The sequence below is a fragment of the Alligator sinensis genome, unplaced genomic scaffold (assembly GCF_000455745.1).
Source record: "Alligator sinensis unplaced genomic scaffold, ASM45574v1 scaffold254_1, whole genome shotgun sequence".
Classification (NCBI taxonomy): Eukaryota; Metazoa; Chordata; order Crocodylia; family Alligatoridae; genus Alligator; species Alligator sinensis.
In genome coordinates, this window is record NW_005841953.1 from 2356239 (window position 1) to 2382529 (window position 26291).

A 26291-nucleotide genomic window follows, 5' to 3' on the forward strand; every position below is an offset into this window, starting at 1 on the left:
GGGGGGGGGGCGGATTTCCAATGGTTAGCTATGAGATGCTTTGGGCACAGCTCAACACCCCTATCAAACCTGCTGTCTCTGGAAGTGAGACTGATCTACAATAGAAAAGAAGGATGACTGGCACACTCCTAGTATCACTGTGCAGTTTTTTAGGTGGGTATTCAGACCAGCATCTGTGGGAATAAGACTACCGCATTTAGCTTTGCAGGGAACAATACTACAAGTACACCCAGATTCATAGCATCTGACAGATGCTGTCACCTATGGAAGTTTATGCCAGTGATTCTCAACCAGGGTGCCATACAATGTTAGCATAGTTAGGTTTACAAGCATGATTCACATGATAAATCCAGAGACTTCCAATAGAAATTCACAGTTGTGGTCTTTCAGAATTCTTTGCAACAGAAAAACTGCTCTATTATTTTTCTGTAGGCAAAAAATGAGTAAAAACGAAGAGCCGGCATTTTTCAAGGGGTGCCTCAAGTTTAAAAAAGGTTGAGAACCACGAGTTTATGCCTTCTGAACTAGTTAGTTTCTGAAGTGTCTTCTGTCTGACAGTATAATCTTCAAAAATCTGCACTGCCCTTGAAACCAAAGGGACTAAAGTGTCTAATCTCTCCAGTTGCTAAAGAGTTCCTTTACTTCAAAGGGTAAGGTCATCTGCTGCCTGGACTTTTCAATGTGACAGACACCTGTAATAAGATGACTTAGCACCTTATGACTTACTACATGTGTCCCTTGCTGCTCTTAACAGCATGTTTATTACCACCTACTCTTGACTGCCACTCTTGATTCCTCTGATGGTTCTGTGAAAGCTTAGGCAGGAAAGATGCTATCTTTTCCTCACTGTAGATTTATTAACTGAGGTAGCTCAAATTGAAAAATCAGAAGGAAGAGTTTGGCACAGTCTTCCAACCCGAAAAAGATCCTGTTTTTTGAGGTGTCTATCCTTGAAGTCATCTTGGTGGATCAGGTTTTTTTTTCCCCTGTCCAGTGGTTCCCAACCTTTCTTATACTGTGGGCCAGCAGCGGAGCTGGGTGGGAGTGAGGGGCTGCAGGGCCGGGGGATGTTGGGGCCGGGAGTGAACGAGTGAGTGAGGGCTGAGCCACTGCTGCTGGGGGTTGGTTAAAGCTTGTGCCACAACCCAGGAACCAACCCTTCGTGGCCCAATACTGGGTGGGAACCTCTGCCCTAGACTACAGATTCCAGAAACAACCCTGCTATGAAAGATACAAAAAAATGCTTAAGTCTCCTACTATGCTTAATTTTAGTACTTATTCAAGTTTTATTTTCTATTGCTTCAAATCAAGGGAAGAGGGGCAAGGGAATAACTTAGTTCTAACTACTCCTTCATTAAAACTGACAGATTATTTTTGCTGCCATTGAGAAGCTTGTGCATGTTCTCTCAGATTCCTGATGTCTCTATGTCCAAGCTTGCAGCAATGAACAGGTCTTGGAAAGCTCTAGTCATAATTGGTCAACATTCAAGCAATATCTTGTACAAACTAGATGAAAATTCCTCAGATGGAGAAGGCAACCGATGCACTTTCCAAGCCACCTCCACCTTCTCACAAAGGGGTTTGTTTTTGTTGCAGGAAAACTGGCTGTCAATGCCAGTGACCTTAACCTTTCTCTTTACACACATTGGGGTCCCATTCTTGGCCCCTGGGTAGGCTGGCCTCAGAGATAAATTTTAAGCCAGATAGCATATGACGTCTCACCTACCAGTCATGAATCAATGCCCAGCATGAAGTGCTTCACCAACTATTTTTGAATATTGTTCCTAATTAATGGGATTGTTCCCTGCCCAAAATTTGGGGGAAAGAAGGTTCAAATAGTAAAGACAATGACACCTCTGGAAACAGAAAAGCTTCCTTGACTGGTGCTGAAAGCAGAGGGATATGGGGTGGGGGCAGAGTTGGTTTACAATGCTAGGAAGGGCTCATTCATTATGAGTGACACTACACTAGCATGGGCTTTTGTGTTGATGTTGGTAAAAGGTTCTCCTTACACCATCCTCTTGGATGACACTTGGCCTCTCCCTCTCAATGCTAATAGAACTTTTAGGATGTTTCAAATCCTCCTTGTGAGGAAAACCAGCTCTATTCTTTAAGCCTCACAAACTCAAGTGCAATTCTGTCCAGGTGCCAGTGCTTGATTTTATAGATTCATAGATTGTAAGGCTGGAAGGGACCTCAGAAGATCATCGGGTCCAGCCCCCCTGCACCAAACAGGAAAGACAGCTGGGATCAGGTGACCCCAGCAAGGTGACCGTCCAGTCTCCTTTTGAAGATTTCCAGGGTAAGTGATTGCACTACCTCTGGAGGAATTTTATTCTGCAGTCTGGACACTAGTTGTGAAGTAGTTTTTCCTAACGTTGAGTCCGAAACAGTCTTCCAAGAGTTTGTGACCATTACTCCTAGTTTTCCCCAAGGGTGACCTGGTGAACAGTTGTTCACCGAGCCCTTGATGTAGCGGTAAGCTGCTACCAAGTCCCTTCTCAGCCTTCTTTTTTTTCAGGCTGATGAGTCCCAGATCCCTCAGCCTTTTGATTTATTAGATCATGGCGCTAGTGCCAGTGACACTAATACCCTCTCAGATGTCTTCAAGCCTGCTGGATTGGGGTTGTTGTGGAGTACTTGCCATGGACAACTTTCCTGGAAAATGTTTCCCTCTTCCAAATTGGATGCAACATTCAGAGGCTGCTTTAAGAGATGCAATTTAAAACTTGAGTCTTCTGTGTTTCAGGTACACAAAAGGAGATTAGGTAGGTCTTTCTCCAAGACAAAAGGATATTTGCTATGTCCACCAGCCAAGGAATGTAATATCACCACACGATGGACAGAGTTTAAATCCTACGATCTTAAAATCTTGCACAATGGTTATTACCAAGTGTTTCACCCTAATGTACAGGAAGTATACAAAAGGACTCCCCATATTTGTTGGGAAACTTGCAAAAGAAGATGGGGGGGAATAAAGTGGAAAAAAATTCTTCATAAAATCAGGCAACTGGGTTAAATCTAAGGCTCAAACACAATAGCTGAAGACTGTATAGTTTCCAATCTCACAACATAGATGGCTTGTGGCTGCTCTACCCTTTCTGTTGCAAAGAAATAAGAAGCAACAAAGCACACATATGGGGGCCAATGACCACTCCTGTTCCAAAAACTGCAAGTTAATGCACAAGGCACACATGTACATGTAAGTGGAACCTAACCCACACTCCAAAAATTAAAATTCAAGTACTTTAGGAGTACACAGGAAAAAAAGGTCTATAAAGTCTATACATGTCTTTTTCCTATATGGGCATTAAACAAATCAGGTCTTTAAAAAATACTACTTTAGCTCAAAGGAATTTAGAAGAAACTTCATTGCAAACATTGCTATACTCTATATTTTTAATCTACGGCTCAAGTAGAACTTCCCCAACAGCATACTTATAATTGGATTTCTGCTCAGTCAGGGCTGTGAGTTGACCACAACTCCTCAGCAATAAATGTTCATCTAACAATGCATTTCCACAAATGCAAGATTTGTCTATCATTTCACTACTACTACTGTCTGCTCACCAAAAGGTTGTCAGAAACTAGTTTTGTTCAAGCCTCTTTACAGAAATTCAGTGCTGGGAAACTGTCTAAATTCACATTAGTATTTTAACAACTGCTGCTAATTCCTTTAATTACGAATACCAAAGGCAGAACAAAAGACTCAGTCTTACAAGTAAAGAATCGCTGAAAAAACAACAGCATTCAGTAATTCCGTAGCATCAAAAGATATACTGGACACTTTTGAGTACGAAGATACTGCCACCACCCTAAATAACTTACTGCTAAATTTTAGATGTTGCACAACAGGAGGCAGGGAAGAAAATGAAGCATGGTGCTTACAGAAAGAGCAATGAGGCACAACTATCTGGATAACCTAGGAGTGGGCAAAATATGGGCGGCCCCATTCTGCTCATGGAGAGACTCTGTCCAGCCTGTGGGATGTCCCTTGGTCTTGCTTGGCCCAGGCACCATCTGGTCCGTGGTGTGTCCAGCAGCCCCCAGACACGCAGCAGGGCTGGGACGGCGCTGCAACTGGACTCTGGCCGTGGCCCCACATGGACTGGCAGGGAGCCACATGTACAGCCCTGGCCCTGCCGGTCTCATGCCCACTCTGGACCTGCCCTGACTGGAGCAGACCAGCTCCCAACCAGCTGGGACCTACGTGCACAGCCTGGCCACCCTGCGCCCTCTCCAGATCTGCCTGCCCATGATGAGCAGTGGCAACAGCCAGGCAGAAGCTATTCCTGGGTGCAGGGAAAAAGCAGCCACCTCCCCCTCACTGCTGCCAAGCCCTTCTTGCTGCAGTTGTCCAGAGCCTGTACCCGAGCTGCCCTGTGGTGCCTCTCTGCCACCAGCACTGCTTCTGGACTGTCCAGCAGGGGAGAGGTAGACTGTCCAGCAGTGGAGAAGAGCTGCAGGACAGCCTGGGTGCAGGTTCAGAGCGATTGCAGCAAAAAGGACCTGGCAGAGGCAAGGGGTTGCTTTTCCTGTGCACAGCAGCAGCTTCTGCCTGGCTGCTACTGCTGCTCATCGTGGGTGGGCTGGTCCAGAGCAGGCATGGGGTGGTCCAGTATTAGGGCTGTGTGTGTCAGTCCCATTTGGTCCGGAGCTGGTCCACTCTAGCTGGCAAGGCAGAGCCAGGGCCTGGGCTGTATGCTCAGCTGCTGCGCATATGCCACAGGGTATGTGGGATCCGGGCTATTGCAGGGGCTGACTGGCTCACAACAGCTCCCCAAAAATGTCTGTGGCCCACAGGCCCAAATAACTGTCTGCCCCTGGGATAACTGCACCTCAAACTGGTCGCATGAGTTAATTAGTGTAGGTCTGAATAAAGACAAACAAAAAGACAAACAGAAAATCTGCTGCCTCCTGCAACTGATGGTTGTTTTCAGAAGCAGACACACTTCCCCCATCACTGTCTTTACTGAACCACTGTACAAATGTGGTGTTATGGAAACTGTACTGGTAGGGATACATACAGAAAAAACAATGCCCTGGTCAAGTGTGAATTTCACAGACTCTAAGGACTTCTTAGAGTTGAAGGTTTTAATTCTGGCAAATTTAAGCTGCTACTCTGACTGACCAAGACACCAGTTCCTGTTTCAGTGATCCCACTGAGCTTTCAGAAACTGACAGACAGACTAAACAAGATGCATCTACTTTTCTTAAAACAACATGTTCTCAGCCAAAATTTTTATTAACAGTCACCAACTTCTGGGGTCCAGAACAAACCAGACTACTTCTCTGAAGACGATCCTGTTGATTAACACAAAAGACACGAGTCCTCCAAAGATAGCATGAGCAATTCTACTATCAAATTTACACATGCAAAGAGCAATACACAGCCTTCCCTCACAGTTTCCCTATAGCAGCATCACTTCTGTCTGCTTGGAAGGTTGCAATAGCTCAAGCTAGCTTTAATATAAAGTGTACAGAAAAAGGAAGTTTGTAGACCTCTGATAAGCAAGAATAAGCCCATCTTGCAAATAATCTTTTTTTTTGGCCTTCAAAGCAACCTCCTTATTTACTTACTATGCTGCCCTTTGGCTTCCTCTTTTTGGATTAGGCACATATTGCAAAAAAAGCACGAGCTTGTAAGGAAGCAGATACCCCTCATGGGGCAAGGCAGCAGCATCCCAGTGATGCAGGTGAAAATGATGAGAGCGGTGGAAGGCTACAGGAAAAGATCCAAGATGAGAGCCTTCTGCCGACTGCTATCCTGCCTCAACTCAGCACGTCTGGGAGCTACCTCTCTGTTAATACATTAGTCTAATTGCAACAAAGTTTGTTTTCTCAACAGAGTTTAGTGTAATACTCCTAAAAGCAATGGCAGGGCTGTATTTGTTAAATACAGAGCTTGCAGCAGAAGCAAGTCACCTTACAGCTCAAAGGTCTCTGATACAAGTGCTGTTCCTATTTAAACTCCCCTGAAGCTGCTGAATTGCAGGCAATTTGCTTTAAGAATAGGACTGCAAAGACACACATGCACGGTACATATGCCCATACCTTTGTCCTTCTTGAAGTCCAAAGCATCCTCCTTATCTGTCACTATTTCCTTCATGTTGATGATACTTTGGTGGTTCAGCTGTCGAAGAATCTTAATCTCCCGAATAGCTGTAATTGGAAACCCTTCTTTTTCATTATCGAGCCGTACTTTCTTTAGTGCCACCATTTCTCCTGCAAGAAGGGTTCAACATAAAAAAAAAATAATGCTAGTACTCGAAAATGAAAGTTTACATTTTTCAGTCTCTTGTCACATGTACAACGACTCTAGTTGATCTGGTTTTGTCCTTCGGCTCAATATTGTAATTTAAAAAAATTATGCATTCATGTTCCGGGGCTTGCACCTGCACTGTGTTGTAAAGAAAGTAAAGTCAGGAAATATTTGCAGAAGTGAAACTTGACATAACTTTCTTCAAACTGCTATGTGGTCTCCTTCTTCCTGCCACCTCAAGCTTCCAATCAATAATCTCACACACAAGAGTAAGAGACTTAGCAATAGTTCTATCCGTGGATGCCTGCACAGGTTGCCGACTTCATATTACAGTCCCATCTGAAGTCAAAGTGGGAAGAGATTTTTTCTTGCTCTTTTTCCTATTAATAATCAATATGCTTTGTATTTATAACAGAAGAACAGCAATTTAAACCAAGATCAAGCAAGCAAGAGAAACTCTTAAAATTTATTGCATTTTATTAAATGTAATAACCTACTTAAATTTAATTTAACCTGTTTATTAAAAGGTGCTGGCAAACATTTTGTGACAAAATAGTTGTTAAATACACCCATCAGTGTCTCAATGCCATGTATGACATTTATCTGACATACTGCAGGAAAAACAATCCTATAGATGACATTTTGGGAAGAGCAAGATTTTCCCCTATTATTCAGAGAGTGGCTATGAGTCTGTGGCACAGAGCAAAAACAGCCAAATTCCAGAACATATTTTCCAAATCACACCCTTTGGCTGTGTACAAACATTCTCCCAGGTTTGTTTTCCTGGTAGGAAAAAACAAAACAAAACACAACTTATTCAGAGCCACATGTACAGACATTCGAATCCTGAGGCACTGAAGAGTGGAGAGCTTGCAGTGCTGACATTGTGCATCCAGGGTGGGGGTGTTATGCACACATCTCAGCATGCTCTGTAGGCTCCTTTAGTCTGCCTGACAACAAATGGCAGCAGTGCATAGGGCAGCTCTGATTGGGAGCAGTAAGGGCACAGTCTCCCTAGAGGAAGGGAGGGGATACTAGAGGACTATGTTCTCTTTTGAGAGAAGTCACAGCATGTACAGACATTTGTTTTCCCTGGAGAAACTCTCCCGAGAGTGATTTAACCTTGATTGTTACCAGGTTATTTTTTTTCCTAGAATGGCCATTTTTACTCGGAGAGAAAAAGCCTGAACATCTGTACAGTCATGGATCTCTCCAGGGAGAGCAGCAACTCTATCAGGAGAAACCGAATGTCTGTAAAAGGCTACTTACAACAACAGATGCAAAGGTTATTGTTCTGTGAGTCTGTCTCCCCTCCTCTCTTCACTTTTAGTGTGTTCTGTCATGACCCAAAAGGCATGATTGTGTGTGTGCTTCGGCACCAGAATTATCCCCGTCAAGTTGCAGAGCATTGCACGGGAGTGTTTCCTGTGGCAAGAGGAAACCCCGGTGCAGGGACGAGTTTCCCGCCTTTTCTGCAGCTTCTTTTGCAGAGTGCATTGCTCATGTTGCAAGAGGAATGCACGGTGCAAGAGTTCCCGCCACTGGTATGCAAATTAGTTCCCCGTGATTGGCTAGTATTAAATTATTCACACGTGGCGGCTAATGATTGGCCTGTTAGCCATATAAGAGGCTTGAGCAGTTTCTGCCCAAGCCGAAGAGGACTCCACATCCATCTCGTGGGGACTCTGGGTACACGGCAGGGTAGTAGAAACCCTGTGTGAGATCCAGAGGAGCTTGGCGGCCTGATCCACCACCCACCTCTTCCCGTCTTCGAACGCGACTCCTATAAGACGTATTTACGATTTCTATTTTGGTGGCTCGTTCACCCAGAGCATCCGGAGCTCTGCACCGTGGAGCCTAGCAACCTCCACGAGACCGTCTGTGTTGTCTGTCTGTAACTGCAACTCAATCAAGCTTTCCGGCCTACACCACTGCCATCTCGGTGTAAGTAAACAATCTTTAAAACTACCGATACGCATCTGTGCCTAATTCCAGCTCGAAGGCCTTCCCTCTCCGACCCGGTGTGCCCGGGCTGCTGGCCACAGCCCGCGTGCAGCGCGGAAAAGGGCTCGGGTCGCTCCCGGCCCGCACGTGTTCAAGGCAGGAATAACAAATTGGCCAAAAACGTGCAGCTTACTTTTTGAGCAGCTCCCCAGATGCACTATTTTACGTAGCTCTACCATGGAGAACTGTCAGCATTAGAGACAAGAACAACTGCGAAGAATTCAGCCACTTGAGGTGGCAGAAATGCATGGTATCCATATTAAACTCTTGTAATACTACAATTCTGTAATCAATACTCATTCGTTATGTTTTTAGATCTTACCTGTATCCTTATCCCTGGCCTTGTAAACTTGCCCATATGTGCCTTCTCCAATAATCCCAATAATGTCAAATTTATCCACGCAGCGTTTTCCCCAGTCAATCTCTTTTTCCTTTGTTTCACCATGACGTGGGCCACATATTCTGGTAAATAGAAGTAAGCTCTAAAAATTAATCTTTAACAACAATGTATTTATCTGAACTTTGATCAACTTATAAAAAAGCAAGGGTTCCTTTCTCATGTGTTCCTTAGAAAATAAGAGCTGTAAGACCCAAAATAATTGAACTTTCAATATTCATGTTCTTTATTTCTCTCAGCTTGGAAAATGAAACTATTTAGTTAATTTTAGTTTAACTTCTCTTTCAAAACAGTTTCACTTTCCATTTCCCATATACTAACATAGTAGGCCTGTGTGAATAGGGAACTATTTGATTTGGCCGGTTCAGAGGACAGCAATTCGATTGGGCCAAAGCAGAATTGGAGAGTCGGTGCTGATTCAGAGATTTGGATCAGCCGGGGAGTCACCGGAGAAGCCCCCATGGCTGCCCTGCCAGGCCCCATACCCTGCCTGGCCCAGCCTCCCAGCACTTTAAAATAAAAGCCCCACACTCAGCAGCTGCAGCAGCGGGGATCAGGGCCTCTGAAGGCTGCTGGCAGAGCACCCCCTGTGCAACACAGGGCAGCGTGGGGATTGCCTCCCACCTGGCACCTGCACACCAGCTGCCCCATGGCAGAGGTGCAGTGTAGCTTGGCAGGGCGCTGTGCACTATTTGGGAGCTGGGGCCGCGCAAAGCCAAGCTCCAGCTGCTTGCTGGAGCCTCCCCAGCTGCCAGACAGCACATGGTGTCCTGCCGAGCCATACTACACCTGCACCATGCGAAAGCTGCCGTGAGACTGCCAACTGGGGGAGGGGGTGGGGAGGAGGCAATCCCCACTGCTCCCCACTGCATGGGCAGGCTCTGACAAGAGCCCTCAGAGGCCCTGATCACTACTGCTACAGCCAGTGAGTGTGGGGCTTATTTAAGTGCTGGGAGGCTGGGGCTGGGCAAGGCAGCCATGGGGGCTTCTCCCACAGCTCCTTCAGCTGTGCCTGCCTCTTCCCTGGTGGGGGGAGCCACAGGAGAAGCCCCTATCCCCTCCCAGCACTTAAAAAAAAGCCCCGCACTCACCAGCTCTGGCAGCGGGGATCAAGGCCCTCTGGAGCTCATGGCAGAGCCCCCCCATGCAGCACCAGGAGGCTGGGCCACGCGGGGGATGGAGCTGGGCAGGGCAGCCATGGGGGCTTCTCCCGTGGCTCCCCCTGCCCAAGGAGCCGCAGGAGAACCTGCAGCTGCCCGGCTGCGCCTGCCTCTCCCTGGCCAATCTGAATCTCTGAATCTTTTCCAAATTGATTCGGAAGCTTCAGATTTGATTCAGGCCTTTTAATGGGTCTCCCGATTCAATTTGGATTCAGAGATTCGGCTGCTGAATCAGGCCGAATCTCCTCTGAATCTAATCGGTGACCAAAGCTTTTCACAGCCCTATATTATATGGCTGTCCAACTGGTGGCCCCCAAGGGGTTAGTCTCCCAGTCTGGATGCTACTTCCCCATTTTTCTCCTGTTGTTGCTGCCACTGCAGTCTTGAGTTCCTCCTCCCTCCCTCAGCTTCTACTTCCTGCCTCTGACGTCAGGGCAGCAGTTTGATGTGCAGGGCAGAGGGAGTCCATGGCAAGGAAATTTAGGGGATCCTGTGCAGTGCAGTCATCAGTGAATCATGGTGGGGACTGCCCACTGCAGCACAGCAGATTTGGACCCATGTGGCATAGCATGCAGGGGCTGTGCAGCCATGTGGTGCGTAGACAGGGTTGGACAGACCCGGATTACCACAAAGCTGCTATATTTTTTAAATTTGTAATTTGAAAAAACAAACAAACAAATGAATGTCTGTTTGAAACTGATTTCCACAGGAATTTAAAAATATATTTAATCTTCTAACTACATTTTGGAAACAGTAGTGCCAGTGTCTGTCCACGCAAGACATTTTTACTGACCTAAAGATGCCATCCCATTTAAACTACAATGTGAAACATGCAATTCAACAGCCAACGCTTGCTCCTGGGTGTTGCAGGGGCATTATTCTTGCCCATAAGAGGCAAAAGGATGGGAGGAAGGGGGTGAAATGCAAAGGAAGGAACAATTAACTGGCCATAGCAGTGATTCTTTCTGGGTAGTTTAAGAGCAAAAATGAATTCCTGAGAAAAAAAATGTTTTAAGGGAGGATATAACAGTCAAGGAAGTTTTAAGCCAGACCTGGGTTAACACACACATCTAATCTCAAGCACACATTTCTGGCTGCTCATCAACAGATATTTTCCAAAAAGCTTCTCTCTCTGCCTGTCCTTTCTGCTAACCCAGTCCCTCAGTGATGTGCACAGCTAAGCAGGCATAAATGAGGGGAAAACTGAACAAGACTTAGGGCAGATGATGCAAATAGGAAACTAGGAGGTAATGTGTGATCAATTCTTCCCCACATAGGGCCAGAGCTCCCAAGGATTGTCCTGAAGAGGACTTGAAACAAAAAAAAGTCTTCCTGATCACATAAAAGAAGACCAGACAGATCAACAGAATGGGAACAAATCTTGAGTCAAATCTTTTTTTATCTCTTATATTGAACAGATATGAAAAGCCAGACAAATGTCATCTATTCCACATCAGTATACTGTAGGGAATTTACCACTTTAATTCTATGCAACCAGACTGTTTTTAAAAGGAAGTAGTACACACTTACTTAGGCCTCCTTTTGCTGTGCGTCTGAACTGCTGGTTTCTTTTCCTCAGGACTTTTGGATAGGTCATCTCCTCCAGGCAACTCAGGTGGTAGTGGCAAGTCTGCAAGCAGATGTCGGAGTTTCTTCTCCACTTCTTTTTTAACTGACTTGACTGTAATAGTCTCTCGTGAACTATATATATAAAACAAAAATAAAATCAGCTAAGATGTTTAACTCACTGAAATTTTCAATGTTGTGACTGAAAACCTAACAAGTCAATATCTGGATGAAATGCATTGTAAATCCTACATTTACTTGAATGCAAGATGAGGTGCCCCCACCCCTCCATCAGCATGGTGGGGGAAAGCCCCTGGTCTTAGATTCATGTACAAAACAGAGGGGTGGGGGACAGGTGACTGCTGCAGCTCTGACTGGCTCCAAGCCAAGTCGGGGCCAGAGTCAGGTTCACAGCAGCCGCTTGCCCCCACCTCCACTCCTCTGCAGCTTCTGTCCTTGATTTGCCCCATTCCTCCCATTACTGTCAGGCACAACTTGGCTCTGGTTCAGGTTGGATTCCCTCCCAGGCACAGAGCACCGTCCCCTCTCCATTCCCTGCCCAGACAATCAGCAGTGCAAATACTGCTATGTGGCCAGGCAAGGGCTGTGCTCCATGAGCCAGGAGGAAATAGAGCTCAAGCAGCATCTGACAGTGAGAAGGTGGGGGGAGAAGAGGCAGAGATGGTAGAAAGTGGGTGGGGGGAGTGGAAGAGGCTGTAGGGAGATGGGGATGGGGGCTGCAGGAGGGAAAAGTGAGGCAGAAGACCAGGGTGTTCCCTGGACCCAACAGCTATCTGCCCCTCCCCACCCCCAGCCACTACTTTCCTTGCTGTAGAAGTGGGCAGGAATTAATTTAAGACAGCCCTCCAATAATTATATTCTATACCTAGAAAATTCTAACAAAACTTATAAATTTTCCATATATAAAATCTAATCACTGGGAGGGGGATCATCTTGGATTCAGGAAAAGACAGTATTTCATATACTCTTTTGTTCAAACAGCAGTTCAAATGTTAACATTCAAGACAAGAGAGCAAGCATCAGTGGCCAGAACAGAGAAAGAGGGAAAAGAAACCTGGGTTCTGTTTAATGTCTACCATACACTTCATATGTGTGGTTTTATAATTCAGTTATCCAGTCTATTTCCCCTGATAATAAAGGGATATTTCCCCCTCATCCTAAGCCAGTGTTTTAAGATCCTGTATGAAAGGCATACAGGGAAGGGAAGGACAGATTACAGCGGGACCTGGACAGGTTACAGGGGTGGGCAAATGAAAATAGGATGGGATTCAATACTGACAAGTACACGGTGCTGCACTTAGGCAGTAGGAACCAGCAGCATACCTATAGGCTGGGGAACCTCCCTTCTCAAAAGTACGGTGGCAGAAAGAGATCTTGGAGTCATTACTGACTCCAAGATGAACATGGGCCAACAATGCGAGGACTCGGTCAGCAGAGCTAACCATACCTTGCTGTGCATCCACAGATGCATCACAAGCAGGGCCAAGGAAGTGATCCTCCCTTTCTATGCGACACTGGTCAGGCTGCAGCTGGAGTACTGTATCCAGTTCTGGGCGCCGCACTTCAGGAGGAATGTGGACAGCATTGAGAGGGTCCAAAGGAGGGCCACTCGCATGATCCGGGGACAGCAGGGCAGACCCTATGAGGAGAGGCTACGGGACCTTAACCTGTTCAGCCTTCACAAGAGAAGGCTGAGGGGGAACCTGGTGGCCATCTATAAACTTACTAAGGGGAACCAGTGCGGATTTGGAGAGACCTTGTTCCCCCAAGCGCCTCCCGGAGTACCATGGAATAACAGCCATAAGTTGTTAGAGAGTAGCCTTAGACTAGACATTAGAAGGCACTACCTCACAGTCAGGGTGGCTAGGATCTGGAACCAACTTCCAAGCGAAGTGGAGCTGGCTCCTACCTTGGGGGTCTTTAAGAGGAGGCTTGATGTCTACCTGGCTGGGGTCATTTGAGCCCAGTTTTCTCTCCTGCCCAGGACAGGGGGTCGGACCAGAAGATCTACAAGGTCCCTTCCGACCCTACATCTATGAATCTATGCATATAGCTAGAAGAACAATAAATTCTCCGTATCCCATTAAAAGCCTCAAATCACAAGAAGCAGTATGAGCACACATGATGTGTGGCAGTCAAACTCTACATGCTCAACGTCAGGGGTGGGCAATTATTTGGGCCTGAAGGCTACATAGGGAGTTTTGGTGAGCTGTTGCGGGCCAGGACTGCACCCCCAACCTGCTCCACACCAACTCACCAAAACTCCCTATGTGGGACAGGACCCCAGGCAGCAGGTCTTCAGGAGCAGGAGGGGTGGGTGAGGCTGGGATCACGAGGGGTTGTATGCCAATGACAACACAGGCCAGGGCTAGGTTAGAGCCACGATCCCCATAACAGGAGTGGATTCCGTGGGCAGGGATGTGCAGGGAGCAGATTACATCTCTGCCCCACACTGTTACTGCCACACGATCCCAGCCCTGGGCCTGGACACAGCTCCCTGCTCACCCACACACCCTGCCCATGCAGGTCCCTGGAACTGCGTGTCCAGGGCCAGGGCCAGAAAGTTGTGGCAGTGACAGCACAGGGCCAGGGCAGAGCTAGAATCCATCCCCGGGCCTTGCTGGAGGGCTGCAGCACCCACAAGGGGAAGAGGCCGGCTGCAAGCCTGGTGCAGGAATCTTGGGAGCAACTTAGCCTCTCTCCTGCCTTCCCTTGCCTGTTGCCTCCCCTGGCCCATGACGCACAGCCCACAGGTAGGAAAGGAATAGGGATGGATCAGAGGCGACCTCCCATGCCCTGCCACTTGCAGTGCCCAGGGCTGGGCCGGGACCAGGGATGGTAGATGGTACTAGGGCACCCCCATTCAATACCAGGCTGGCACAGGACAGAAGTGCCCCAGCGCTACCAGACAGGACCAAGGGACCCACTGCAGACCAGGTAAATTTGCTCCAGAGGCCAGATTTGGTCCACGAGCTGTATTTTGCCCACCCCCTCTCTATACCTAGCACTTATTGCTGCTCTGCATGACTGCATTGTTTTACTGTCTGCTTCCTGCTCTCCAAAGAAAAAAACCAAACACTTCTTCAAAAGGAAACAGTACTATAATGACTTCTCCCCACTTAAGTATTTTTCAAGTTATTAAAGTATTATTTCACTGGAAAAAAAATTGGTCATTGAATACAGTTTTTATATGGAGGCCTCACAATACTTCAAAATTTTCAAATTACAATTCATTGCATTATGCGCAACGGTGAATGGCTGTCAGTATGGTGTTAAAACAGTAACCCAAAACTCGTCTACCAGAATAATCCAGAGTCTAATGTAGAGCTCTCTCATGTAATGTTGTCTTTTTTTGTACTCCCACTTCCTGTTTTCTTCCTGCTAATTTGCTTCATTTGTTTCTAAATTCTAGAAGGGTAATGTATCATGTTTGTTTTGAAAATGTCCCTGCAGGGAGAAAAACATTGTTCACTCATACTTCCTGGTCCCACAACAGTTATTCAAAGTCTTCTAAACAGCAGCAATTTGGGAATTAGTTATGCACAAGCCAATAAAATGAATACACTAGAAACCGTGTAGACATTACACACAAAGCAGTCTCGGGTAACTCAATTCTAAACTCATGATTAAAACTAAGTCAAATTTAAATATTTATGTTGGTTTACTTCATTACATCCAGCCTGGATAATGAAACTCGACAGATCAGCTTCACTTTTGTTTCCTTAGCATCACCAATTCTCATGGATTAGCAAAATCTACCTCTACAATTTTGCCTACCTCTACAAGAATCTAAAAAAGCAGATTTCATTTCCCACTACAAAGAAAAAGAATAATCACACACAAAATGAAAGTATAATCCCAGATTTCCACGCTTGCTTAACTTTACTGAGAGACTTAATGCAATCTACATTGCCAGGAGATTTATTAGTCAGTACTGTATTTGCTTCCTGGTGTGGCAGGAAGTTCTTGTTGCCTCACCCAGACTGTCTCCTGGGTGTCACACCTCCTGGACACTCTATGTTTCCAGGAGCGCTTATTCTACGTCACACCTGGTTAGGCCTCAGACCCAGCAAAGGGAGTAACAAGATTGTTAATTCTTTGGTGAAAGTAGTTCTTTATGTAAATAGTGCTGTTTCCATACCACAAGTCCCATCTAGATGCTACCAGCAGCTCACCCGCTGCTTCAGGCACAAGCTACAGCACTCAGTCAACAGCCACAGCTGAGAGAGGGTTCAGAGAACCCTCTGTCCCTCCAGCGTTTTAAGTCAGATAGGTAGCAGCCATCTTGGCAGCTGCATGGCATTTATAATGTCTCCAGGCATACTTCTTTTCCAATGATGAAAACAGCTTCCCTGCTTAATAGACACACCTCAAACATATGTGCTGTATGCAAGAAGATATGGTTATTTGTTCTTCCACGCTGAGAAGTATGAGGGCGGTTTTAAGTTAGCAGGCAAATTTTAAACTGAGTTTATTTCATAACGTAAACCTGATAAAGGGCATAGTCTATTTAGGAAAGTAGTAGTTATTTAAGAAGTAGTTTAAGCAGTAATCATAAGTTCTCCTATTGCATTACTATCAGTACACACGCATTAAACTAGGCGGGAAATGGCAACTTTGGTGGAAAAAAGCAGAGAAGAAATATAAATACTTCTATTTTGACAATGCCCCCAATGCTGTGGTAAATGAACACCTTGCAAAACTGTAAAATCAACCCCAGTGAGCAATCTACAGACTGAAGTCGTCTTTCCTCTTCTCCAGCAAGATACAAATTCTCAATAATTTTCCCTACCTGATCATATTTTACTTTCCTCACCATAAAAGTTAAGATAAAGTACCTTACATTTCCCCCTCCCACTAAATATGCTCAGTGTTTTGGGGTTTTCTTTTTTCATGCTTTGGCTCTCATTTTAATTAATCTTTTTGGGGATATTACATCCAGTACTGATTTCAAGAGTTATCTTTTCTTGTCTTATGGGGAGTTAGCAATGGCTACAGCACATCATTTACAGTTTGAGCCATCAGAATGTCAACTTTTAAGTAGACAAGATTTGTGTGGGGTTTAGACAACTTTTAAGTAGACCAACTTAAAACAGTTGGTCTAATAAAAGATATCAGATTTACCCAAAGAACCTTGTCTGCCTGTGTCCTTAGACCAACACAGCTACAACCTACACCCTTGTAACTTTTACGTAGTTCACACTACCCTCTGAATGTGTTACCCACTGCCGTTACTTCCATCATCTCAAATTACTATGAAAGAAATAAGCAAGGGAAAATTATTCAGTTTGTTTACTTAGTGCAATGTGATATACACAAAAAGTTTTAAAGTATACAGTTTCCCTTTGGAGCCCAACACACAGTTACAAAATATTTTGAATTCAAAGTGTTTCAGATATTTAGGAAAAAAGAAAAAGGTTTAAACAGGAACAAATTACTATAAACAAACAAACAAATTACAAGAGGAAGTCAAAGTCATTTTTATTGTTTTATTTTTAAGTTGTCAGTACTCACTAAAAGAGTCCTCCCAAATAAGGGGTGCCCAACCCTTGGCCCATGGGCCAGATCTGGCCCATGGGGCTCTCTGTGGGTCTGGAAATTGGCAGTGGGGGAGCAGCAACATCACTCCCCTGCCACCATATTTCCAAATCTGTGAGGAGACCTGAGCCCTGGATCCTGGCTCAGGCTGCCTATACCAGTGCATAAGGCCAGGAGGGAGCAGCGCCAGGCCCCTGGGGCCCATTCATGGTGTGTGCAGGGTGGGAGGGAGAAGCCCCTGGGGCCCAATTCAGCCCGGGGTTCAGCCCCATGCCACTCATCTGACCTGCAGAGCCAAAAGTTTGAGCACCAATGCCCTAAACTATTAGAAAATAAAAGACAAAACCTAACCAAATATGCTACTTGACAGGTACACTTCTCTATTTTTGACATGACCAGTTAGCCAAGGTTAGAAAGAAAGACGACACTGGTCATGAGTCAGGCCGCTTCTATGCAATTATGTTTGTTGACGACGAATTAGGGTGCTGCCCCACAAACACAGGAAGCAGCAAAAAGGAGGACAATCTTCACTCAGAGCTCCAAGCCTCTTTTAGCTAACAATCAGCTCAAAGCTCTCCCATTTAGCTTTTGCTCCGAGCAGTGCTCATGTACATGGTGCTTCCCTTGCTCACTCTCAGTTCCTTTGGTACTGTGGGTTCTTTCAGAAACATGCATCTTCAAAATGGCCAGAAAAACCTCTCTGCCCATATGTACTTTGAAAACACGTTTGTTCTGGATGTGGACTTGTGCTCATGTATGGGGTTTAGACTGCTATTGTTCCAACTACCTGGGACTCTTCAGTCTGGAAAAGAGAAGGCTCAGGGGGGACTTGGTGGCAGCCTACAATTACATAAAAGGGGTACATCAGGACCTGGGAGAACACCTGTTCACCAGAGCTCCCCAAGGGACAACAAGGTCAAATGGCCATAAACTTTAGGAAGGCTGATTCAGAGTAGACTTAAGAAGAAAGGCCTGTCCAGGGTCTGGAACAGACTCCCCTCAGACGTGGTGCCTACTCAGGACTCTTGCAAAAAAATCTGGATATTTTTCTTGCTGGGATCATGTGATCCCAGTTGACTTCCTGCCTACAGTGGGGGCAGGGGAGCTGGACTCTATGATCTCAAGAGGTCACTTCCAGCCCCTAATGTCTATGAAACTACCTGCCTGCCTACAGGAGAGAGCTTAAAGGCTTCTTGTTACACCTACTCTCAGCAAAGAGATATTGTCATCCCTGTTGGGTCAAATCTGTTTTAGCTTTGGCCAGTCATCAAACTAGTGAAATCCTAAACAACCCACCACAAACAAAGATAAGAATATTCATCTTGTTTATGTGCACCAGGATATTTTCACAAACTAAACCAGTTTGACTTTCTTCTAAATCTTTTGGTAGTTGTTACTTCTCTGCCAGATTTCCTTTCAACCACCTTGGAGGCTTTATCTCATCGATCCACTGAGGAATGCCTAGTGTTTCTGTGGAATCTGCTCTCTGGGACCAGACTTGCCCTTCAATTCAACTGACGAAACACATTACACTCACAATTTTTCCAGACTCAGTTTCCACAGCTATCTTAATGGTTTAAGGTGAATCCATATAAATTCTTCTCATATGATCCTTACAAACAACTCTGAATTTAGTCACGGGTATTAACCGTATCCCAAACGGCACTTCAGCCATATCAGTATTGTATCCACCCATGTTTATCCAAATTAAGGCTTCTACCCCTTCCTTCTCCTAGAATTGTAAAACCATTTTGGGTCTTCCATCTTAAAAGTTTCCCCATAAAATCATGCACCATAGAGTCTTCTTATTTTATCAGTGCCTATGCTTAATTTTTCCTTTACAAAAGTATGAGCTCTTTCAAGTTTAGATTCTAGGGTTTCCATGAGGCCCACATGGTGCAAACCAATTGGTTCTTCTCCAGGAATGATCTCAAATAGGTTCTTTGGGATTATGATGTCATGACCAAAATAAAACCAGTGAAAGGGTTCATGAATGATCTCACCAACTACTATCCTAATCTCTTTACTGATTTTTTTTCCAAAACTAACTAAACAAAACACTGACAGTCTGACTAGATGGTTGAAACAGTTCAACACCCAATATAATTTTTGTGGATCCCCACAATCTCCTACTGTGTTGAAACACTCCCAAAATCAAAATTTGTCTTCACGAGTGTATAACCTAAGTGAGGCCCCGTCTAGGAAGCCTTGGTTTTCTTTGTCAGTGAAAATTCTTCTCAGATGGGTTGCATGCCCAAGGTAAAATACCTCTTTCTGAAACAAAACATTTTTCTTTGACTTCATTTTAGACTAGTAGCCTTAAGCTTATAACAGTTTGTAAACATATCAGTTCTTGTTCAAAGTCTGAGCACGCATCCCGATACCACATAGGTAGAACAGGCTGAGGCAGGCATGCTCTGCAATACCCTCTCGTTTAACCTTCAAATATGGCTGACATATTGCACGAGACAAACGTCTTTGCACAAAACTGCCAGAGGCCTTGACCTGCTACAACAGCTTCTTCCTTCTATGACTGGCAAATGGCGAGGTTTGATACTAAAGGAAACCAGTCCATTTATCTTTTGCTGAATCAGTGTGGTTCAACCTCTATCTTTGCTGGATTGGTATTACTTCTATTACTAACCAGATTATCTTTAGTATGACAGTTCCAGAAATTCAGATAGCTTGAATAAATTATAAAACCTTATTCAGATGTCTCATTGAGGAAAAATGTTACTATTCACGCAGGATCAGAAGAAATCGCACTTCCCCCACCAATAACCAATGCTACCGAATTGGAAGGGCTCATTATAGCTTTGTGTCCTCCCCAATTCCTGCTCCCCTCCCAACTCATATTTTCAAGCTACTACTCCAGAGCACTGATCCTGCTGAAACTAAGGGGAGCTTTGCCACTGCCTTAGAAGGATACACAACAGAACTACCCCCCTTCCTATATTCACTGTATAAATTCAGCTCTGCAAAAGTGAACTGAATTCTTTTGTTTCTTTTCCTCAGAAGAATCCATGTATTTTCTACTATATAAAAAGTCAGCCAGGCACTTAGACTGCATTTCTGTTGGCTAAGATCTGTTGTCATATTTTTTTAAGCAAGCAGTTTAATAGAAAGAAACATGTGGGTCTGAGCTCTTACTAATTTTTGACAGTAAAACAAAACAAGGCAAAGACAACATGCGTGTATGGGCTCCTACTACATTTTCAAAAGATAGGTGAAGTTTAATAGCTACCAAGAACAAAAGATAAAATACTACATAAGCCTTTGTGTTTCCTTTTAGCTGTTGAAGTCTTGAAGAAAGTCTGTATATAGCTGTACAGCACTTTTAAGTTATGTTATCACTGCAGCCTGAATGCTGAGCATATAAAAAGGGATGCTTTCAAATGTTATCCTGATTTTTTTTTCCCTACTAGTTTTCTGTATCTGATCTTATAAAACTACAAGCAAGCTGAAAATTCTAACATTAAATCACATAACTCACAAGAGGGTAATACTGGAATACGTCCTCCAGACCAAATTTCATCAAAAAACCAGGAAGTGTGACAGATTTCAATTCCAATATAGATCACAGTAAGGTTTTTATCTTAAGGCTATAAAACTTTGCAATAAAATCTAGATTCCAGAAGATGTCTGAGACCTACACAGGAATTTCTTCGCTATGGACATGCTGTATTTTTGTACAGTAGTATAATGATAGGTAGGGAGGTGAGGCATAAGCCCCAGAAACTGCCTTAAGAGACTGGGGGAGGTGCAGAATGGACCTTGGGTGATGCTTTACTGCTGCCATTCCCACGCGTGTTTCCCACAACAGCTCCAGCAGCACAAAATGCAAGGAAATGGCAGTAGTGCACAGCACAGAAGCAGCAGCTAGTGGTTTGCTGCTGCTGCTGGATAAGTCAGCTCCTTTTTTGCTGCTTTAAACTAATGGGGTTTTGGCCCTTTGACATGCATATCAGTGGCAAAATAAAAGGTGACATCTTCCCTAGCAGCAGCAGCGAACCTCTGACCACTTCTCCCACACCATGCCCTGGCCAGTTACATCTCTGTTTCTGTAACTCATCTTCACTTCAGAAATGAACTGAAGATGCTTTATATGCAAGCACTTGGAATAATACCAATCCTTGAAAGAGTTAGGAGTTTCATTCATTACACTACTATAGGTGTTAGTGATGTTAATAGCTGTCAGAGGAGAAAGAGCTTGGAATACAAAACAATAGCAAATAAGTTATGAAAAAACTAGCTTTCAAATATTGTTACTATATATTTTAAATGCTGCTGTTCTGAGATCTCAATTAGCTGTCTATTTATACTCTTATAAAAACCACCAACCACCTCTGCTTTTCCATTTGCCCTCCAGCATAGCTTGTATTCACAAATACCTCTTAGAATTAAACCTTTCCCCATCTCAACTCCTTGAGTAAACTAGTTCTCTTACTATTAAGCTCAAATCCTGCAAGTCACTAATCATTATCATGTTAAATTAAACTATGGAAAAACAGAAAAAAACTACCATAAGCTTCATCTAAACGCTGGAATCAGGCCCACAGAAAAGCACATTTCTACTTGAAAACATGTATTAAAAATGTGCATCAAACTCACCTGTCAGTATCTTTGTCTTCAGGCAGCATTGGAGGCAAAGGCAAGGGTGGCAATGTGGAGGTTGGTAGTGCAACATTTCTGTCCTTTTCCTTGGCTACTACACTTGGTGTAGATGGTTTGCTTTTCTCTTTTACAGTGACTGGTTGCTGTTTTACAGCAGTTGGTTTAGTCTCTTTCACTAGTGTAGTTTTCTGCTTGGTGACTTTATCCACAATCGAGTTATTTTCTGCCTTTGTCTCCTGAAGAGTTACCTTTGCTTTTGCCTTGTCATTTTTCAAAGTTGCACCAATAGTAGGAGAAGGTGTATGCTCAGTTTTTATTTTCTTCAGATCCTTCACATTGTTTGTTTGAGGTGCATTTGCGCCAGTGTCGGCATTGCGCCAGTGTCGGAATTCCCTTTAGTAGGCGTAGAGGTGTTTGATGCTTTTGCACTGGCTTTGGCCGCCTCTGCAGCTCTAGCTTTTTTGTTCTTGTTCAATTCAGCAGCCAGGCTACTTTTCAGAGTCAGTGTACTAGGAGAAATGCTTGAGTGACGACTTCTGGATCTAGATAATCTGTGCCTGCTCCGAGACCTTGAGTGCCTTGATGAGTAAGGGCTTCTGCTGCGGGATTTTGCTGATCTCCTGATCAAAACAGCAAAGATTCAATTAATGCAGGTTCAAAAGTTGCATTTCTTTTTACTAAATGTAGCTGCCTTTATGCAATTATCATCACTATGTTTAAAGGGTAAATGAAAGAGTAAGGGAAAATATGCCAGTTGCAGCCCTGAATCCAGTACCTACTAACCACAGAGGAGCCTGAGAAACACAATAAGCTATACAAAGATGAAACAATCATGCCAAATTAAAAAGAGAATGGAGGATGGGGGTAGGGAGAAAAAGAGTCTTACCACATTTAACTGTTTTGTATGTCATCTCTATTCCACAGTAAACAGAAGCTCAACCACAGTATTTTACTCCTGAATGAAACAGCTGCTAAATTACTGCAGTTCAGTTTCCATTTACTGAGATAGAGCAAGCATTCAGTTATAGTGAATCAGACTGATGGATGACAAGTTATCCCCCACTCCTCAATAGAGTTTTTCTGCCTGTCCATACCTTAAGTTTCTTCCTTTAAGTAGACCTTTTTCTAAATGTCCTAGCTTTTCCTGATTTGACCATTTTTTAAAATTTGTGATCACCACAAAACAGGAATATACATTTTAGAAGAAAAGTAGTCCTTTCCCTCCCCAAATATGAGGGCTGTTCTTGGTTTGTTGAAAGAATATTGATTGTAATCAATTTATACAGTATTAATTTGCTTAACCACATCCAAGTAAGGATGAGGCTGCTCTGGTAGAAGTTAAGAAAAAAGTTAGGGAAACTATAGTAACATGAATTTGAAAACAAAATTGAACTATATTAAGCTACTAATTTAAGAGGCACAACAAAGCTACATAGCAACCTACAGTTATATTTCTGTAAGAATCTTAACTTAACTTTACCTCTTAAAAAATTACTATACAACTATAATCAGAACAATCTTTTTACCATTACATCTAAAAACTACTAAATACAGAAACACTTTTACAATGTCACTGGGCACAGAGACGTACAGAAAGACAACATTCAACTTTAAGCTTCATTTCTAAGGATTTAAATAATGTTGTATTAAAGTGTATTTGTATGAATTAAACAGTAGTTCCAGTACATCTGTATTAAATGTAATCATAAATGAATGTAATCAACAGGTGCTCACAGTACAGTAAATACTTAATTTACATTTAAAGAATGGGATCGCTATAATCCATAAATCCATACATATTTTCATTTTACTTATTCGCTGTTTAAGAATAGCTCATATTTTGACCTGCCTAGGAACTCTGATTTAGTTCTGTTAAAAGCTACTGGGAACACACTGCCAATTTAGACCATGCATTTGCTGAAAAGTAAATTCTCCAATTAAAACCAATAAAGTAGTCTAATTCATTGCAATTACATTACACTCCCTGTACCTGAAGAAGGGTGTTTATACCCGAAAGCTTGCAAATAATTTTTTTGACTATTTTAGCTGGTCTAATAAAAGATATCAGATTTATCCAAAGAACCTTGTCTGCCTATGTCCTTAGACCAACAAGGTTACAACCAACACCCTTGCAATTACACGGAAATTTATGAAAGAGTTTCTTCATGTTTTAACTTATATACATGCACTGGATGTATTCATCATGTCTATAATTGCTGGCCTAAATTGAATTTGTAGAAATATACCAGCCTCTCTCTTCTGATCAAAACATTATTGGGAAAGAGATGATTCGCAGTGATTATATTTATACAAACAAACAGGAGCCGGGATCAGTTCCCAGTCTGCTAGAGACTCGAAGACATAATAAATGCAACCAACAACACCTGAGAGATGGTAAGTCTAAAACAAACAAAAAAAAGATATAAAAATATCATTAACAGTCCTTGCTGTTCAAAAATTTGAAGAGCCAGCAATTCAATTCTGACAACATAACTGCTCTAGGTCAACAAATACAGCATCTCACAGGATAGAAATGGAGAAGTTTCTACTGCATGCACTATACTTGCTAATTTCCAGGAAAGAAATGTGAATCCCCATATCAAAATAAACCTTTTCAAACCCTTTTACTAGACTATCAGCTTCCCTGAGAACTTGACAGCAGGTTGACTGCGCTACTTAATCTGAATTTGGGTCTACTGTAAGATGCTAGAAACTACATTTCAACTTAATCCAGTGAGTATACAGGTCACATTTCAAAGATGTTATGGCCTATCAAAATCTTTACATCAAAATACTTTTCAGAAAACAGGAGTATCAAACATAGTCATCTTGCTGTACCAGAGGTTTCTGCAAACCCTACTGCTTGCCACAGAAGTAAACAAGGTGAAAAAGTGAGAATTTAAGACACTGGGGGAGGGAGCAGAGAGAAAGGAAATCACTATCTCCAACTAGCCTTAAAGCAGTTATGTAAAATGCACAAAAGTACTTCGTATTTACTTTAATAAAAAAAGCCCTTAAATGCACTGTAACCAAAACGTAAAACAGACCAGAACTGAAAAAGCAAAATAGAAATCAACCTGTTCCGTTTTGGTTTCTATATGACATGCCACAACAGGAACCTCTGTTTTGTTTCCTAAAAAATGTATCTTTTTAAAACATGGAAATAAGATCCATCAAAGATGGTATTCCTCAATTTTCCTAAAGGACTTCTTGAACAGAACCAGATTAAAATAAAGTACATATTTTTAAAACATGCCTAACAAATTTATAAAAACCCAGCATAAACAAGGCAAGTTACTTTTTCATGCGATTGGAACAGAAGACCCCCTTATCCTTAGTGGCTAGCATATTAAGTGCAGCTTAATATGCTATATTATGTGCATATTAAGTTCAGCTTAATATGCCATGGGCTTTCAAAAAGTTAAAATATAACAGGCAATGTGTTTTTAAAATGCATTTTACCCTCAGCTTGGTGAACACATGGCTTTTGTATGGGTATAATTATTTCATTTAAGAATTATTTTTCTTCAAAAATAATTACAGTGGTTCTATGCCTAGTTATCCAGTTATACTGACACATATGAACAGTGTAGCTTTGTATACAGAAGTGAAGAATAGTAATAAGTACCTTTGTACCAATGTAACTGCATCTACACTGGGAAAGATGGGCAAGCATCTGTATGTATATCTGGACACAAGACCCACAGGCTGTGAACAGATGTCACCAAAATGAAGCTAATCAGCTGTGCCAGGGCACATCCCAACACAGCTGATTTGCTTCACTGGGTAACACAGACATCACCTGTCCCCAGCAAGGGATGTCCCAGATGTGCATACCCTGTTGCCGCACCATGATTCAGGGCACAGTTCTGCCAAATGGGAAAACTCTAGGAATGTGTGCTTCCTGAAGCCCCAGGAAGACCTGCCCAGGATTCCCTCATTTGCAGAGGTGTACCTCAAGTTGGGGGGCAGCAGCATAATAGGCATCTAGGGAATACTAGGGAATTCCAAGGGCACATGTCTGCAAGTAAGGAAACTGGGACTCCCACAACTGCAGTGGCACACCCCAACTTGAACTGCAGCAATGAGATGCATGTGTCCATAAAATGCCACCTGGGGGGTTCCTGGGGCAAGCATCTGCCAGTGGGAACCTGGGGTTCTCTCACTCACAGAAGCACACTGTGAATTGGGGCACAGCAGTGCAATAAGCACCCAGGGAGTCCCCTGCTGGGAGATTTCTGGAACCAGACCAGGTTGCTCTGTGCCTCATTTGCACAGAAATGTTTGGAGGATCCCAGGACCCATTACAAGAACCCCAGTTCCACACATGGATTCTTTGTGGGGGGGGAGGTATGTATCTGAAGTAACTGAGCAGCGCTGAGCTGTGGGATCACCATGGCTTAAAACACGGTTGACTCTGCTGGCGTCCAGCCCAATGAACTAAACATAAGGTAAGTTGTGAGTCTTTTGGCTTTGGGCTAGTATCATGCGTAGTTTGTACTATATCCAAGTAGGTACAGAAGTGCTGCTTAAATGTGTGTTTATGGAGTACCTATGCTAAAACTTGCAGCTATTTCAAAAAAGGTGCAATACACCAATTCTAGATGAACTAAGTCTACAGGTACCCATAATAATTTGCCTACATGCATAGATTTAATAGATTTTTAGGGTTGGAAAGGACCTCAGTAGATCATCAAGTCCAACCCCCTTGCCCTGAGCAGGAAAGAGT

At 43.5% G+C, this 26291-nt stretch overlaps 1 protein-coding gene across 1 annotated transcript in view; it reads right to left on the minus strand.

Moving 5' to 3' along the window:
* CDK13 (cyclin dependent kinase 13) overlaps window positions 1-26291 on the minus strand; it is a 105223-nt gene that overhangs the window by 41222 nt on the left and 37710 nt on the right. The window contains 5 exon segments of the mRNA XM_006020437.2: window positions 6055-6225; window positions 8589-8728; window positions 11354-11524; window positions 21560-21930; window positions 21933-22182. Coding sequence (XP_006020499.2) covers window positions 6055-6225; window positions 8589-8728; window positions 11354-11524; window positions 21560-21930; window positions 21933-22182 — 1103 coding nt within the window.